The sequence below is a fragment of the Ptychodera flava genome, chromosome 10 (genome assembly GCF_041260155.1).
Source record: "Ptychodera flava strain L36383 chromosome 10, AS_Pfla_20210202, whole genome shotgun sequence".
NCBI lineage: Eukaryota > Metazoa > Hemichordata > Enteropneusta > Ptychoderidae > Ptychodera > Ptychodera flava.
In genome coordinates, this window is record NC_091937.1 from 27495001 (window position 1) to 27510088 (window position 15088).

Here is a 15088-nt window from a genome sequence, read left to right on the forward strand (position 1 = left end):
ACATTGCCAACTTGCTAATCCGCTGTCCGTATCAGCGGATTAAGTGATTGAGTCAACACCACAGCCGTCACACACGTAGTAAAATAAGGAAAGGTGAAGATCTCAGACACATTGTTACAAAAAAACGGAAATCTGAGCAGATATAGAAGTCAATCGAAATTTAACGACTATCAAAAGCATCGCTGTACCGATGAACTGTTACATGCCAAAGTACGCCGTCTAAAATGGTCATCTTGAGCCAGAAAACCATCCTACATTTTGAGTCGGTCATGGTCCGATGTCGTCCGTAAGAGCGGAAGTCGGAAGTAGAACCTTTTGACCTCAAACCTGTTTATTTCCAATCCAGAAGTAAACATATTTCCCATGATGCGTTTGATGTTACATCATGTCAAGTTAGTACATCATGCTCAAAATGAGCAAAAGTTTTATAAGATCACGCTACACGACTGATTTTAATCAATCCTACAAAATCAAACAAGGATTCAATTCCTTTTTGTCACAAAATGTTGCTAACGATGAGTTCGAGAATATAACCAAAACTTCTGTAAATCCTGCACGGAAAGAGCTGAAGGGCGAGGTATCACGTTTCCTGCCTCTGCATCTACACAAACCTCCTTGGTCAATCGAGGTGGTAGCTTCAACAGCCACAGACAAGGAGAATTTTTCTCCTTGTAGCGAGGCTCAGACAGCATCAACCGAACCGAACACCGCTGCAGGCAGCTCAATATAGATTGATGTCATCGTGTATGCCAGTATTATCATATTATACACTATCCATATTCAGATATTATTCGATGCCACCATCGTCACCGTACATCTATAGCGTCTATCGTAAACGTAGCACACCGTCATCGACTGTGACTGACTCGTTTGCCCGGCCTCCCCGCTAATACATCAGCGACAATCCGTACCAATGAAGTTCTCACCTACAGGTACTCCAAAAGAACCTCCACAATGTGCACATCGTATCAACAAAACATCTTGAATGGCAAGGAACACGATTAGACTTCCTAATATTAACCCCAGTTATGCAGGATTACGAATTTACTGACATTTTCTTGCCCGTTCTCGTTTTAAAATGTTAGTGTGTTTTTCACTTCCGCGTCCATGTGTAGCGTAAGTTATAGTATTTTCCCCAAAGACGGACAGCCCTCGCTTCACTTTCCGAGAACAAGATGGATAAAATTATCAACTTTTTATTCAGTTTTTTGTTTGTGTGCTGGTACTGCAAGCACGCCTTTTCAATGAAAACGATTTCATGGTATTTGATACATTGTCTGTGTATTCTGTCTGTAAAAACGTCAGCGGCTGCGTTTGGGTTGTTGCGCGGCACAACAGAGGGTCAACGCTGACTTTTATATATTTTCGCTGTATTGTTATGCACTTTCCACCAGTATCATTCCTCAAACACGCAATTCAACGACGACAGCACATAATCTGAATGAACTGAAAGGATGGACTTAGCTTTTTAAAGTTCTAGGGTAGGAAAATTTAGTCAGGAACTTAATCTATGTCATTAATGTTACTGTTCTCCTTCAGGCCGTCCAGATCATGTATTTTAATTTTTTCTGAGCTGTGTCTCCACATGGCTGTTGTTGGTGACCTTTTAACTTTTCTACATTTTCTCTCCTGATCTGTCGGACGGTAGCCTAGTTGATTTCATCACAGACAATTTCCCTCCACGAGAATAGTTTAAGCGTCCACGGTCGTAGATTTCAGGTTTCCGATTTTTTCCCAATATTTTCTCTCCACAACCGATCGCACCAGGTCGTGGCTGTAAAGTGTTGAATTTTCACGACATTTTTCTCAACGACCGTGACTTTCAGGTATTCGACTTCATTTTCTATCCACGACCGGTTGAGGTAGTGGCCGTAAAGTGTTAAATTTTCTCAACGATCGGTCATGAGGTTATGGTTTTCAAGCTTTGACTTTTATCCCCGGTAATATTTTTTGAACGACCGGTCATGGCTATAAAGTGTTTAATTTAGCCCGAAATTTTCTCAATGATCGGTCATGAGGTTATGGCTTTCAGGTTTTTACTTTTTTTTCCCGGTAATTTTTCTCCATGACCGATCGTGAGGTCGTGGCTGTAAGTGTAAAGTGTGGAATATTTGCCAACATTTGTCTACACGATCGGTCGCCAGGTTGTTGCTTTCAGTAATTTCTCTCAATGGCCAGTTACTAGGGAGCTCCTTTACCGTTTATTTATGAATAATAAGTTGTGTACCTTCCTATTTATTTACGAATTCATGAATATTTTAAGCGTCCACTAGTTTTACGGACGACATCGTGACACTGTGTCTGAGATCTTCAACCCTTTCCTTATTTTAATGCGAGTGGGACGGCTGTGTTGTTGACTCAATCACTTAATCCGCTGATACGGACAGCGGATTAGCAAGTTGGCAATGTTTTCGGAGCAATTACAGTGGTGTATACACAAGTTGGAGAGGAGATAAGGACTTGTCGGTAATATATAAAGCTGTCAGACGGTGTGGAGTTGAACTCTTTATTTGAAATATCACAGTGTCAAAATTAATAAAATTACTTGTAGCAATAAAGAAAACAGTCAGACGGTGTGGAGTTGAACTCTTTATTTGAAATATCACAGTCAAAATTAATAAAATCAATTAAGTAAAGCGTTGCACAAAAAAACCTCCCTCCCCACCCCAGGGGACTGATTTCTTTCCCCTATGATCTCACCTGGCGACAATTTTTTTTTCTCAAAATCCTCCATACCCCTCCAGAAATCAAATGGCGTTCCCCTAATGATGCAGCACTCAATAATGCGTACTACTCGTCTAAATCTGGGGACGGTGCACAGTTTTCAAGGGGCGACTCGATTCGAAGTGTGGGCTGTACTGTCGCGGGAACATCGCTTGTCGACGTCGATGTTGCCGTCGGATAAGATATAATCCCTCCATGCATATGCCCGTCTGCTGGCACGTAGCTATATCCGTATGGCGTATATATTGGACTGAATGCGTAGTCGGAGCTGTCAGTGTATGATCAGCAATCCACGGATATGGATAGAGTTGGTAGGGGTATCCCATTCCATAAGAATACTGTGCGTATGGACACAGGTCCAGTAGGCATAATTTGTGATGATTTTTTCCTATAATTATCATAAAAAAATAATTATGAATATTAATAAATTATTAATATGAATGTTACAGAATATTAAAACTTTTTTACACACAATGTCGTCTACTTTGTGTAAATGCTGTCTGGAAACTCCATTGTTGTGATAATTATGATTATGAATAAATTATGATTATGATTAATAAAGTCATATTTTACACATTGTAATGTGCTTATGTGAACAACCCTCTGGGAACCCTTATATAGTTTCACAATCTATGCCAAAATATACAAGTGACACCATTGCCCAGGTTCAGTCTACGGCGAGAGTTACTACACAGTGTATATAATGAGAAGGTAGCCAGCTCCACTCGACAGTAAACTGACATACCCATGAATTACCTCCGTTTTCTTCACTTCTGCATGTTGATTCTCAAAATTTCTCCCGGTGTTGGCAAGTCCATAAATCAGCAATCAAATCTACCCAGTTTTGGCCACTTAGACGGAAAATTTGTGAAGTTTGGGGCTGCGAGAAGGTATATATCGCCAATGAAATGATGCTGCCTTAGCGGAATCGACAGCATCCGGGATCTTTTAGGGCCGTTTACGAAATTTGAATGTAGCCGCCAAGCGGGGCCGAGGGCGGAGCCATGATTTAACGTTATTAGATATGCTGACATAATTGATCGTACGGCCAATGAACGCTCGTGACCTTTTTTACACATGAAAGTTACACTTACACTGTACGATTACTTCATGGTCTGTCCAAGGATGGAGGTGCCTAAAGTCAACGGTCCAAGCTATGTATGTGTGATTACAAACAGATGACGGGTTGCAGATGCGTTTGTTTATGATAGATACCCGGTTGACATTGTGAAAATATGTCAAGTTCAGCGACTTGGCGAGGAGACCTCAAAACAGCGTACGTACGTACAAACACGCAGTCACCTTCCAATTGAACTTGTGATTTTCAGAGATTTACAATGAAAATACAGGCAGCGTTGACTGTCGTCTATTTTGCTGCCCAACAAAATATTAAAAACGCAGTCATGGACGTGTTTTACAGACAAAGCACAGACAATGTACCTTGAAATCGAGATCTTTTTTATTGAAAAGGCGTGCGCGTGCAGGCGTTACGAGGACCTGTTACTTTTTTATGAATATGTTAGACAAATATATCCATGTCTTGCAAAAAATACTGAGAAAAATGGAAATTTTAATAATATTATCAATAGTTTTATTACAGAGCTTCCGTTAACGCAAAATCCTGCGTATTTCAAGCATGTTATTACTTTGAAGTACGCAAAGTAAAATGACGTCTGCGTAATCCGATACGCATTAAAAAGCGCAGTCTCTGTAACAAAGACATGAGCACACGTAGTTTCCCTTCAATGTGAAGTTTATCCAGGACTAAAAATAAATTGTTTGCTGATAAAAATGTTCATAATTTAGCAATATTTTGTCCTACATCCTGTCAATCACGTTTTTCTTCAAGTCTGTACCAATAAAAATGTAACAAGTTCAATAGAGTTCGTCGTTATTGCAAAAAAATGTTTTTTTTTTCCGCTGCGCCCAATGCATACTTGTAAACCCTGAAGATCTCCTAGTCGAATATCAAGTTTAAGTTAATGCTACGCAGACTTAAAAATAATAGTTTATGCTGGTCTGCAAACTTATTCCAGAATATTGCAAAATTGACCATAATTGCAGCCGTGATTCCAGTCTCATCTGTCCCGTGTGAGCGCGTGGGTTCAGTACCCAAAACAGGATTACAAAATCGAAACGTAGCTGTCTAAGTGACTATGCCTGATCTAAATGATCTGATGGTGATAACCATGGAAGGCCCGAGACTAAGTGAATTTGACTTCAGAGCAGCGATGATAGGTCAAGCAGCGAAGGCAATAGTGGGAAGTTGTAGTCTAAATAATTAGTAAGAAATGAAAATCGTCGACAGAAAATAGAACAGAACAAATTGTGAAACTAATATCAAAGAAAAAACATTGTCACTGATGTTGTTTATTGAACACTTTATTCATTGACTTTTGAACCGGTTTTTGATATCGCGTAGACAGCTGTTATATATAGGTACTTACATGTAGTCATGTTGTACGCATTTTTGGTACATTTTACGCAAATAGAAAAACAATTTGCGAACAGCCTTACGCAGATTTGGAAATCCTAACCAAAGCTCTGCAGTTTTATCACACTCAGAAACTGAAGCGAGGACTTTTTTCTTCGGGAAAAACAATTGACGCTACACACGGATGCAGCAGGGTCTATGGAAAAAAACACTAAAATTTTGAAACGAGAACGGGCAAGAAAATGTCAGCACGTTTGTAAGCCTGGAAGTGTTAGTCGTGTTCCTTGCTATTCAAGGTATTTGTGGGTACGATGTGCACATGGCGGAGGTTCTTCGGGAATAGGTGGATACCGTGGAAACCTAGCTGTGATATCGCAGCGGCGAACGCGTTCAAATCAAAGGTCACCGCCACGGTCAAATATCACAGCTAGTGGAAACATTTTAATTGCTACGGATTAGTCGCTGATGTGTTTGGCGGAGGAGGGGCAGAGGAGTCGGTCACAGTTGATGACGGTGTGCTCACTGTCGTCGGAATTTCATCTGGACGTTTGTAATGGACGTACGTGATGACGTGTCATCAAATAATATGGATAAGGTGTATATAATGCTGGCAAACACGATCGCAGCAATCTATATTGAGCTGCCTACTGCGGTGTTTGTTCAGTTGATGCTGTCCCCGTTTCGCTGAAGCTACCACCTCCATTGATCGCATACCCAGTAAGCTGCTTTGGAGCAACCTTACAACTGCTATAAAGTTCGAAAAATACATCGTCCAACTAGAGAAATGAAACTCATTCACGTTTTGATGTTGATCAGACACATGTACATTCGGGTCAACTGATGAGAGGTCTAATCAAAGGTCACGAGCGTCATTGGCCGTACGATCAATTATGTCAGCATATCTAATAACGTTAAATCATGGCTCCGCCCTCGGCCCCGCTTGGCGGCTACATTCAAATTTCGCAAACGGCCCCTAAAAGATCCCGGATGCTGTCGATTCCGCTAAGGCAGCATCATTTCATTGGCGATATATACCTTCTCGCAGCCTCAAACTTCACAAATTTTCCGTCTAAGTGGCCAAAACTTGGTAGATTTGATGGTTGATTTATGGACTTGCCAACACCGGGAGAAATTTTGAGAATCAACATGCAGAAGTGAAGAAAACGGAGGTAATTCATGGGTATGTCAGTTTACTGTCGAGTGGAGCTGGCTACCTTCTCATTATATACACTGTGTAGTAACTCTCGCCGTAGACTGAACCTGGGCAATGGTAACTCTCGCCGTAGACTGAACCTGGGCAATGGTGTCACTTGTATATTTTGGCGTAGATTGTGAAACTGTATGAGGTTTCCAGAGGGTTGTTCACATAAGCACATTACAATGTGTAAAATATGACTTTATTAATCATAATCATAATTTATTCATAATCATAATTATCACAACAATGGAGTTTCCAGACAGCATTTACACAAAGTAGACGACATTGTGTGTAAAAAAGTTTTAATATCGGTAACATTCATATTAATAATTTATTAATATTCATAATTATTTTTTATGATAATTATAGGAAAAAATCATCACAAATTATGCCTACTGGACCTGTGTCCTCGGCATGATTCCTGACGATGTGCGCATGAAATATTTTCTCTTGTTAGAATTCAGTAAGGTACTGTACACGCGCGAGTAAAACGTGTCGCGGTTGCTTCGTAAACAGTTTTCTTTAACTCAGCGCAGATTTCTTTTTCTTTAGGTCAGTTTTCAGTTTGCAGACTATTTCATTTGCTGATGTAATTTCTTTCCTTTCCATGGGATGGTCGCCAAGTGAACTGCACTGTTCAACGGTAACACAAGTAGGAAATGGGCACGTCCGCTTATCATGTGATCCTGTACAGATGACAGTTGGTGCATTTCTTTTGGCCCGCTTCTCTGCGTTGATCAGTTTGTCTGTAACGATTGTTCAAACTGTCATATTTCCTAGTAGCTTCACTGAGTTCCAGTTCCATTTCGGAAATTTCACCTTGTATTGCTTCCATCATGAGCTCGCTCGGCGATTGCCAAGTATAATTTCCCCATTCGGAGTCATCATCCGTGTCCGATTCCGCCATTGCATGTACATCAGATGCGTCTCTCGGTGGTTTGCGGTGTCTACTTGGTCGTCTCTTCTCTTTGTCGGGGAGATCGGGTTCGGAAGAGTCTTTTAGAAATTCGTCCACGACTCGAACCGACGACAGTGTCAACACTCCTTTTCTGGTCAGTGCGATTCTTCGATAGAGGAGTCGGTAGATTATCAACGCCATACATAATCATCCGTTTGTGAGTCTCGCTGACACGGTTTCTGAACTTCGAAAAGTCACATTCTCTGAAAAACTTGAGCGAAGTCGTGGAAGTGAAATCAAGTTCTTCAAAATCCGACCGATATTTGAGCAGAGCTGGGCTAATGGAAACTAGAAAGTTCTCAAGCGTTGAGATATTGGGCTTACTTGGAGACTTTGATTCCATGGCCAAAGATTATCACAATTTTGTCCGGTAGACGCGTGTGCCAATGTTCACTGACAGTCAAAAAAATCAATTTGACAAGGTGTGAAGATTTGGAACGACTAGCTACATTTCATAGATGGGTGGGTCAAGGTGTATATTCAGTAAACGAAAGTTTCCGCGTCGTAATGACTTTGGAGCAAGAAACGATGTGGTGAATAAATCATATTGCACAATTGGCGGATTTTGTCATGCTTTTTGCTTGAACTTGACCTTCCTCGTCACCAATTATATACACACGCCCCTTCCTATCGTGAATCTTTTCCAAGTCTCGACTGGTTTGTTCATGACCCTTTTTAGGGTATATGGTTTGTTCCAAACTAGCTCAGCGTGAGCGGTGTAGCGAGCAAATTTTCCCGCGCTCACTTTGGCCACTTCCCTGCGACGGTTTGTCATCTATAGCGCACAAGTATGGAGGTGTCTCAGACTGGACGTTCATTTTGCCGTGGAAAACCACTATCAAATGACTTGAGATATATGATCAGAACGGAGATGCTGTCACTTGGTGCAAATAACATGACTGGTTATTTTCCCTCTGGTAGTATGAGGAAAGTCGCAGAAAGATTCAAAGTGAACAAATCAACAGTAAGCCGCATTTGGAAGCGCTTTGTGAAACTGGCGAAATCGTACCCGGTACTCCTGGTGGACAGACTCGAAATAAACTCACCATCAAGACTTAGAATTCATCGAGGTGTTGAAAAGAGAACGACCCTCCATTACCACACAAAGAAATTACGGAGCAACTCCTGCAATATGGCTCAGTCAACTCAGTCAGCGTCAGTACAGTTGGCAGAGCAGTTCGCACCGAACTAACGGTGGGCCTGGACATATAAACGAATGTCGATCATCAATCAGCATCGTTTTACCGAAACAAATAAGGATTACACGCAAGCATATTTAGACTATTTGCCTACCAAGAACCGGCAAGAGTGAAGTGAAAGAGTGAAGTTTATGGATGAAAGTGGGGTGAAAATACAAACAGGACAACGTGTGTACGGCCACTCACAGCGAGGAGTGAAGACCTATGAAATTGGGCGTTATTTGACCGGGGCAAACAACACGGTGAATCTGCTTGTGGGACTTGATGGCGTAAAATATTGCTCTGTGATCGATGGACCATCTAATGGCAATGAATTCATTAGATACTTCACTGAAGCTACGACGGCGTTTACAGATGATGGTGAGGCCGCTTTAAACCCAGGAGACACTGTCGTGGTAGACAACGCCCCAATACATCACCATGAACCAGGTGATCATGTTAGGAATTTATTAGACGATATCGGTGTCGAAATTGTATTTTTACCAACCTACTCACCAGATTTCAACCCAGTAGAAAACTGCTTCAATAAGATGAAGTCACTTCTTAAAAAAGACTATTACCGTGAACTATTACACGACAATATAGCAGTGGCAGTGTACAATGCGGTTCGGATGATTACCCCAAACGACACGTCTGATTATTTTGCCGCGACTGGCTATTTACAAGTACCACGGCAATGAAATGTTTAAGTATCACCAGACAAAAATATCACAACAGCATTGATTTGTCCGCAAATAAAGTAAATAAAGTAGTTTTATTCAAGCATGAATGTATGCATCATAATGCAAACGCAAAGTCGTCAATCTGAACAGGCCAAATTGGCCTGTTCAGATTGACGACTTTGCATCGGCCTAGGTCCGGACCTGGGCCGGGGCCGACGTAAATAACCAATGTGGACACGCTGAGTCGGCCCGGGCCGACTCAGTTTGGTCCCGGTGAGAGGGGGGGGGGGGGGGGTTCAGGGCCAACTCAAAATTTGGTCCGACGCAAATCGCCAGTGTGGACACGTTGCGTCGGCCCTGGTCCCAGTTGACCAGGCCTCCGCCATGGATCGAAGTTGAACTAGTCACCCTATTCGCACAAAACAAACGACGTTTGAAACTAAAGTTTACACCTATCGAAAATTTTCAATCCAGTCTTTACATTTTAATATCATTCCATGTACGCAGAACTTCCCACCAACCTTTGTTCCGCAAACGAGACCATGTCATTCGATTCCACAGTGCACGTAAGACTAGAGAGGCATGTCAAAATGCCGCGCACTGGTTATTTCTCCACCGCGGTCTTATATATACCATATGCTCATCCAATAAATAGTGAAGATCTCTCCGATGATTAAAAGGGTTAGTGGTAGTCATATTTGCCCTTCTTGTGCGTAAAAAAGCAGGAAAATTATGAACAGTAGAAACAGCGTGCCATTATTCAAATGCGCCATATTGAAGTTTGACAGGTCAGGGGTCACAAAGGAAGGCAACGTTACGTCGGCCCTAATTCTGGTACCGGTAAGTGTGGACACGGACCAAATTTAATCCCAAAAGGACAATTATTTTGCGTCGGCCCAAATTCAGTTGGGTTGCCAATGTGAAACAAGACGTGATTATTTTGGTTCTACACAGAAACTTTGTTTTTATTTCACATCAACTCAACGGCAGAGTTGCAAACTCTTAGGATTTCTTGAAGTTGCCTTACTCAGTGTCAGTTACGGAATGATCTTCCCGCTATTATCTCATTGAGACTGGATGCCTGCTTTGATATAAACAAACACGGATTTAATTACATCCGTGCTGTGTTCGCCCCAATAAAGTCTGCTACTCTTATCAATAAAAACAACGTCTCAACCGACAGAGTGTTGCAGGAAGGTCGAATTTCAGTGTATGAAACGTCGGCTGTGATGTTGTTTTGATAGGCATTACAGTCCTAGCGTTAGGATTATAGTCCCCGGCTGACACAAAAAGGTTAGAGCCTCAAATAAAATAAGGGGCAACATATAGTTTCGTTTTTAGCCCTAGCTTAACAACCGTTCGCAGGCTGGGCTCGCGTTTTATGACCGGATTTCCTTATATATGATATTTTCTATCAAAATTCATGAATTTTATGTGTATGTCCAAGCTCCTAAGTTTAGCCCCTAAATGCAAACCAAGATTCGCACACCCTTACATTTTCACTATCCCTATGAGCACAGGCGCCACCGTAGTTGACTAAGTGTAGAATTCTACTATACACTAGTCAACTACGGTGGCGCCTCTGTATACGAGTACTTTTCGTAATCTTTATTAAAATAAACAACTAGGAGCCTTGATCCCCGTGTTGTAACTGCTGACCCGATAGTCTGGTCCTCTGCCCTTCTTTTACCGCTGGCTGCGCTGATCAAAATAGGTGAACTATTTTTGAGCAGCCTTTCGTTGTAGCACATTTCATATAACCAATAGAGAGCGTACTGTTAAGGAAGTCGTTCTGCCCCAAATCGCCAAGGGATGAAAAGGCATGTGCCCCCATCGCCCGAAAACGGTATAAAATTTATTTGGTTTACGTGACGATGGACTGCGCGACCTAAGTAGGATCGTTGAGAGCTCAGACAATTTCTTGCTCATCTCTAAACTACAACAGCATGCCTTTTGTTTAGCTTGTGAATACAAAGTGTGTGAAAATCGCATTGTGACTGTTCAAGGGACAAAGTCAGCCATTTTTCATGAATTTTGTTTGATACACGATACTACTTATATCTTTTGACGTGAATGGGTGACCATGCATATATTCGACCCCGCTTTTAGACACGATCAATGAAACCATCGCGAAAATGAATTAATGGTCATGGCCATTAATTCATGTTCGCGATGGTTTCGTTTATCGTGTCGAAAAGCGGGTTTGAATATATGCATGGCCACCCATTCATCATCTTTCAACATGTCAAACAATATAAGCAGTATCTTGTATCAAACAAAATCAATAAAATTGACCGACTTTGTCCCTTTAAATGAACTTTAAATGATGCAGTAACATTTTCCTTTACGCACATTCTCTATTCACAAATTGCATGTCAACATATTTTTGAGTTCACCAAGAAGTACAAGGAAACGGCCAAATAATGCAGAAAAGTGAAAGCTCCTACCCCCTAAAAGAAACATCAAAATTATAGCAAAGCATTTATTCACAAACTAGAAGCATTACGTTTTAAAATAGTTTTATCGGATATAAATGCAACAAATTTTAGAGAACATTACAATCAAACTCCGATTTTGGAAGACAACAATAAAATGAAATGGTGACTTCGTGATCTTTTGACACAATCTGGTCAGTAGTAGCGGAAACGGTCGGAGCAATTTTTCCAGGGTGAGGCAACAGCAAGCTCTACCTTTGATCATAAATCAGAATCTACTTCAGAAATGTCTATGAGAAACAAAATGTCATTAAATCGCCAATTCCATAATCATTCAAAGTCAAAACACGGAAAACTATGGGCACCTGATACTCCTGGCAGCTGCAGTTTTTAATAGGCCTCCCTATTTGGTTGTTGACGACTTCAAGTTGGCGCCGGTCGGTAGCATCAAAATTGGCGGGAAAATGCGTGAAAAGGGTAGTTGTCACGTAATGAGCCATTCTCTTGAACTCCGCAAAATATTAGTTGATTTTTGCATAAATTCAGCTCTTGAGTACAAAGCTTTTTCTTGAACAATAAAACTATCTTTCGAAATGTGCTAATGTCTACAAGTTCCTTTGAGAAAAATGGTAATCAGGTTACAAAACATTCGTGAACTCTATAACATTCCCTGTAAAAACGCAAACATGTTATCCTCCTCCTCCGTCCCGGCACTACGTGAAGGCGGTCTTTGCTGAATAGCATTGGCGATTTCCCTGTCAGTGCTACAACTGTACTCAGTTCCGAACATGCCATGATCTAGCCCTCTGAGGGGTGGTGCATTTTCCGGGATTGCTGCCCCGTTGGGCAGGCTTCTAAGACAGATACAACACGTGTAACAACCAATGACCTTGATACACCCACAACACGCGAAAATGGGGAATGATGCCCGTTCAAAACATATCAAGCATATCAACATGTGTCTCTGACTGCTGGATTCCCCTCTTCCTCTCTAGAGATAAAAACAAACGATGAAAATATAGTCATAGAAAACCACAGTACTTCACAGTGATGCATTTACTTTCGCATTTCAGCTGTAAAAAATTGAGTTTGGTTTATGTCTAGCAGAAATCTATGATAGCAAATAAGAACAAAAAGTGTTTTAAGTTGTTTTCTCACTATTTCGCCAATATGTCGTTTAATTTGTTTTAATTCTTCTCCTACTGCCTCAAGTTCCGATTTCCCCTTATGTCCCAGTTGGGTTTCACTGCGTATATACTTCTTATAATCACGTTCATCTACCGCGAAAAGTTTTCTAGGAGTTCTCCAAATTCGGGTTCTGTAAAATTAAAAAACATTTTGTTACTATTTAAACTTATAAACTACTTTTAAGACAATTTCACATTATATGATATAAAATACTGTTTACACTACAAAACAAAATATTTTCCAGTTGATAAGAAAAACAAACTAGTGGTAACAAAGCTGGTTTTCAAAAAGAATTTCTTGCTTTTATGCGACAACTACGAAAAACACTATACAGTATGCCGTTAACGCCACGCAAGTATGATATCGTAGCAAGAACCAAATTCAATGTGGTCCATGCTACTCATAATCTTACAGTAACGTGTAAAGACATTTACTGTGCTATCGAAAAACACGGCCACTGATACTAATTCTGCGCTATTGAAAGTACGGCATTGAATATATTTCAATATTCGCTATAGGAAACTTCATATGCAAGTAAACCGCCAATTTTCAATTGAAACAGATGCCGAACTACAAGTAGACAGATGTCCCTAAACATGACAGGTCCCCAAAAGAATGATGTATCCGTTCCCACACTGACAAATTGAATTGGCCCTGGAAGGAATTTTCTGCAGTAAGTTTTATTTTGAAAAGCGCGTCCTGTCTTGTATCTTGTCCGTGGTTATGCGATGTCAAAACAATCAGTTGCCAGTTTTTGCTTGGTTATTGCCTAATTTGGTCATGTCATGTCATTAAATACCACTAAATACCAGATGAAATGTAAGCATGTTATTTTTTCTCCGGGGCCATGGGTTACAGAATTAAGCACGATATACGTACCTGCCGTGACGGGCTGTCCTTGATTGGAGTATGTGTGCGGTCCAATACCAGTACAGACACGTATTCATCCCAATTTACGGCAGCTCTTACTTTATTGGATAACCTCTCCATGCTGCAGTTTTCTTCCTCCACGGAAACAATAATAATGACGTTATCACTCGACCCATCTGATTCATAGGATAGGTCCTGGACGGCTTTACTTATAAATTTTGGTTCAGGAGCACTTGCGCCCAGTAAACCGGTGGCCGTACGACTGACGACGCCATACTTTGATTAGCGGCCATTTTCGAAGGGAGATTGTCCAGCCGATAATCCCTCGCCAGTGTTGTTCTCGTTGTCACAGGGTGTTGTTTGACACCTGTGATTGTGAATGTCGTGGACTGCTTGTTAACAGCATTCGCGTCCGCTCTACCCCTCTGACCTCGTAGACAGCGGAATCACCATCATCAACAGTGAACTTTCCTTGGTGGTCTTGCCTCTGTTTATTCACTGTGAACGTTTGAGGACTGGGGCATTGTCACGACCACAGAGTAATATCATAGTCAGAGTGGCAACAGCTATTGTTTTAAGGCGTGAAGCGGTTACGTAAGCAATCCATGTTTGCCTCGCCTCACGAAGCTCTTGGCTCTCTTTTCCGAAGAGTGCCGACCATGCACCCTTCGGTTATTTTCGGATTTTCACCAATTGTTAAGCGAAAGTATGTTCGACAAAGCTTCTGTTGTTGTTGTCATGTGGTGCTGATCGGAATTGATGTGCTGGCGAAAACGGAAGTATTTTGAGCTTCAGGAAGTGGGTTTTACCGTTTTAAAAATTCCTCTCATATTTTTATGAATATATAATGAGTGTGTTGAACCAAATTTGAAAGTCTTTTGTCGATACTGTCTGATTTTACTCAATGGTTTACGGTCAGTCATACCGTCTTTTACACATGCGCCAAGAAAGGACATGTTTATGAAACTGCTGGCGTGTTTATGTTTTGATTGGCGTGAGGCAGTGTTTTTGGCCTTAGAGCTCACAGAGTAACTATGGTTGCTACGCGACTGGCAGTACGATGCCATCTCGTCGTATGTTTCGCATAATCTCGTGTAATTATCAACCACAAACCAAGCCTCTAACAAGTTTAACACCTTTTAAGCTCATTTTAATATGAATAGTCTACCGAGACGACCATGGAACAAAAGGCATGCAAGTGTTGCCACTCTGTCTATGATATTACTCTGTGTCACGACTTAGATCATCGAAATTTAAAATCAAAAACGTCAAAACAAGTGTTTTAGAATATGATATATCAAGAATTAGGACATCAGAAGGGGTCGACGCAATCTGTCACGGATTATTTTTGATCAAAAAATTTATAATAAACTTTATGCAAATTCTTTAGTGTGTTTTTTTTTCAAGAAAACAATACAGT

The 15088-nt window shown here is 41.1% G+C and overlaps 1 protein-coding gene across 1 annotated transcript; it reads left to right on the plus strand.

Moving 5' to 3' along the window:
- The first annotated feature begins 8644 nt into the window (after nucleotides 1-8644).
- LOC139141593 (uncharacterized) lies at nucleotides 8645-9193 on the plus strand. The gene has a single exon (XM_070711187.1). The coding sequence runs from the start codon at nucleotides 8645-8647 to the stop codon at nucleotides 9191-9193; it is 549 nt and encodes a 182-aa protein (XP_070567288.1).
- Nucleotides 9194-15088: the final 5895 nt, after the last annotated feature.

Excerpts from the sequence above, each read along its gene's own strand:
- LOC139141593 (XM_070711187.1), top strand. The coding sequence starts at position 8,645 with ATGGATGAAAGTGGGGTGAAAATACAAACAGGACAACGTGTGTACGGC.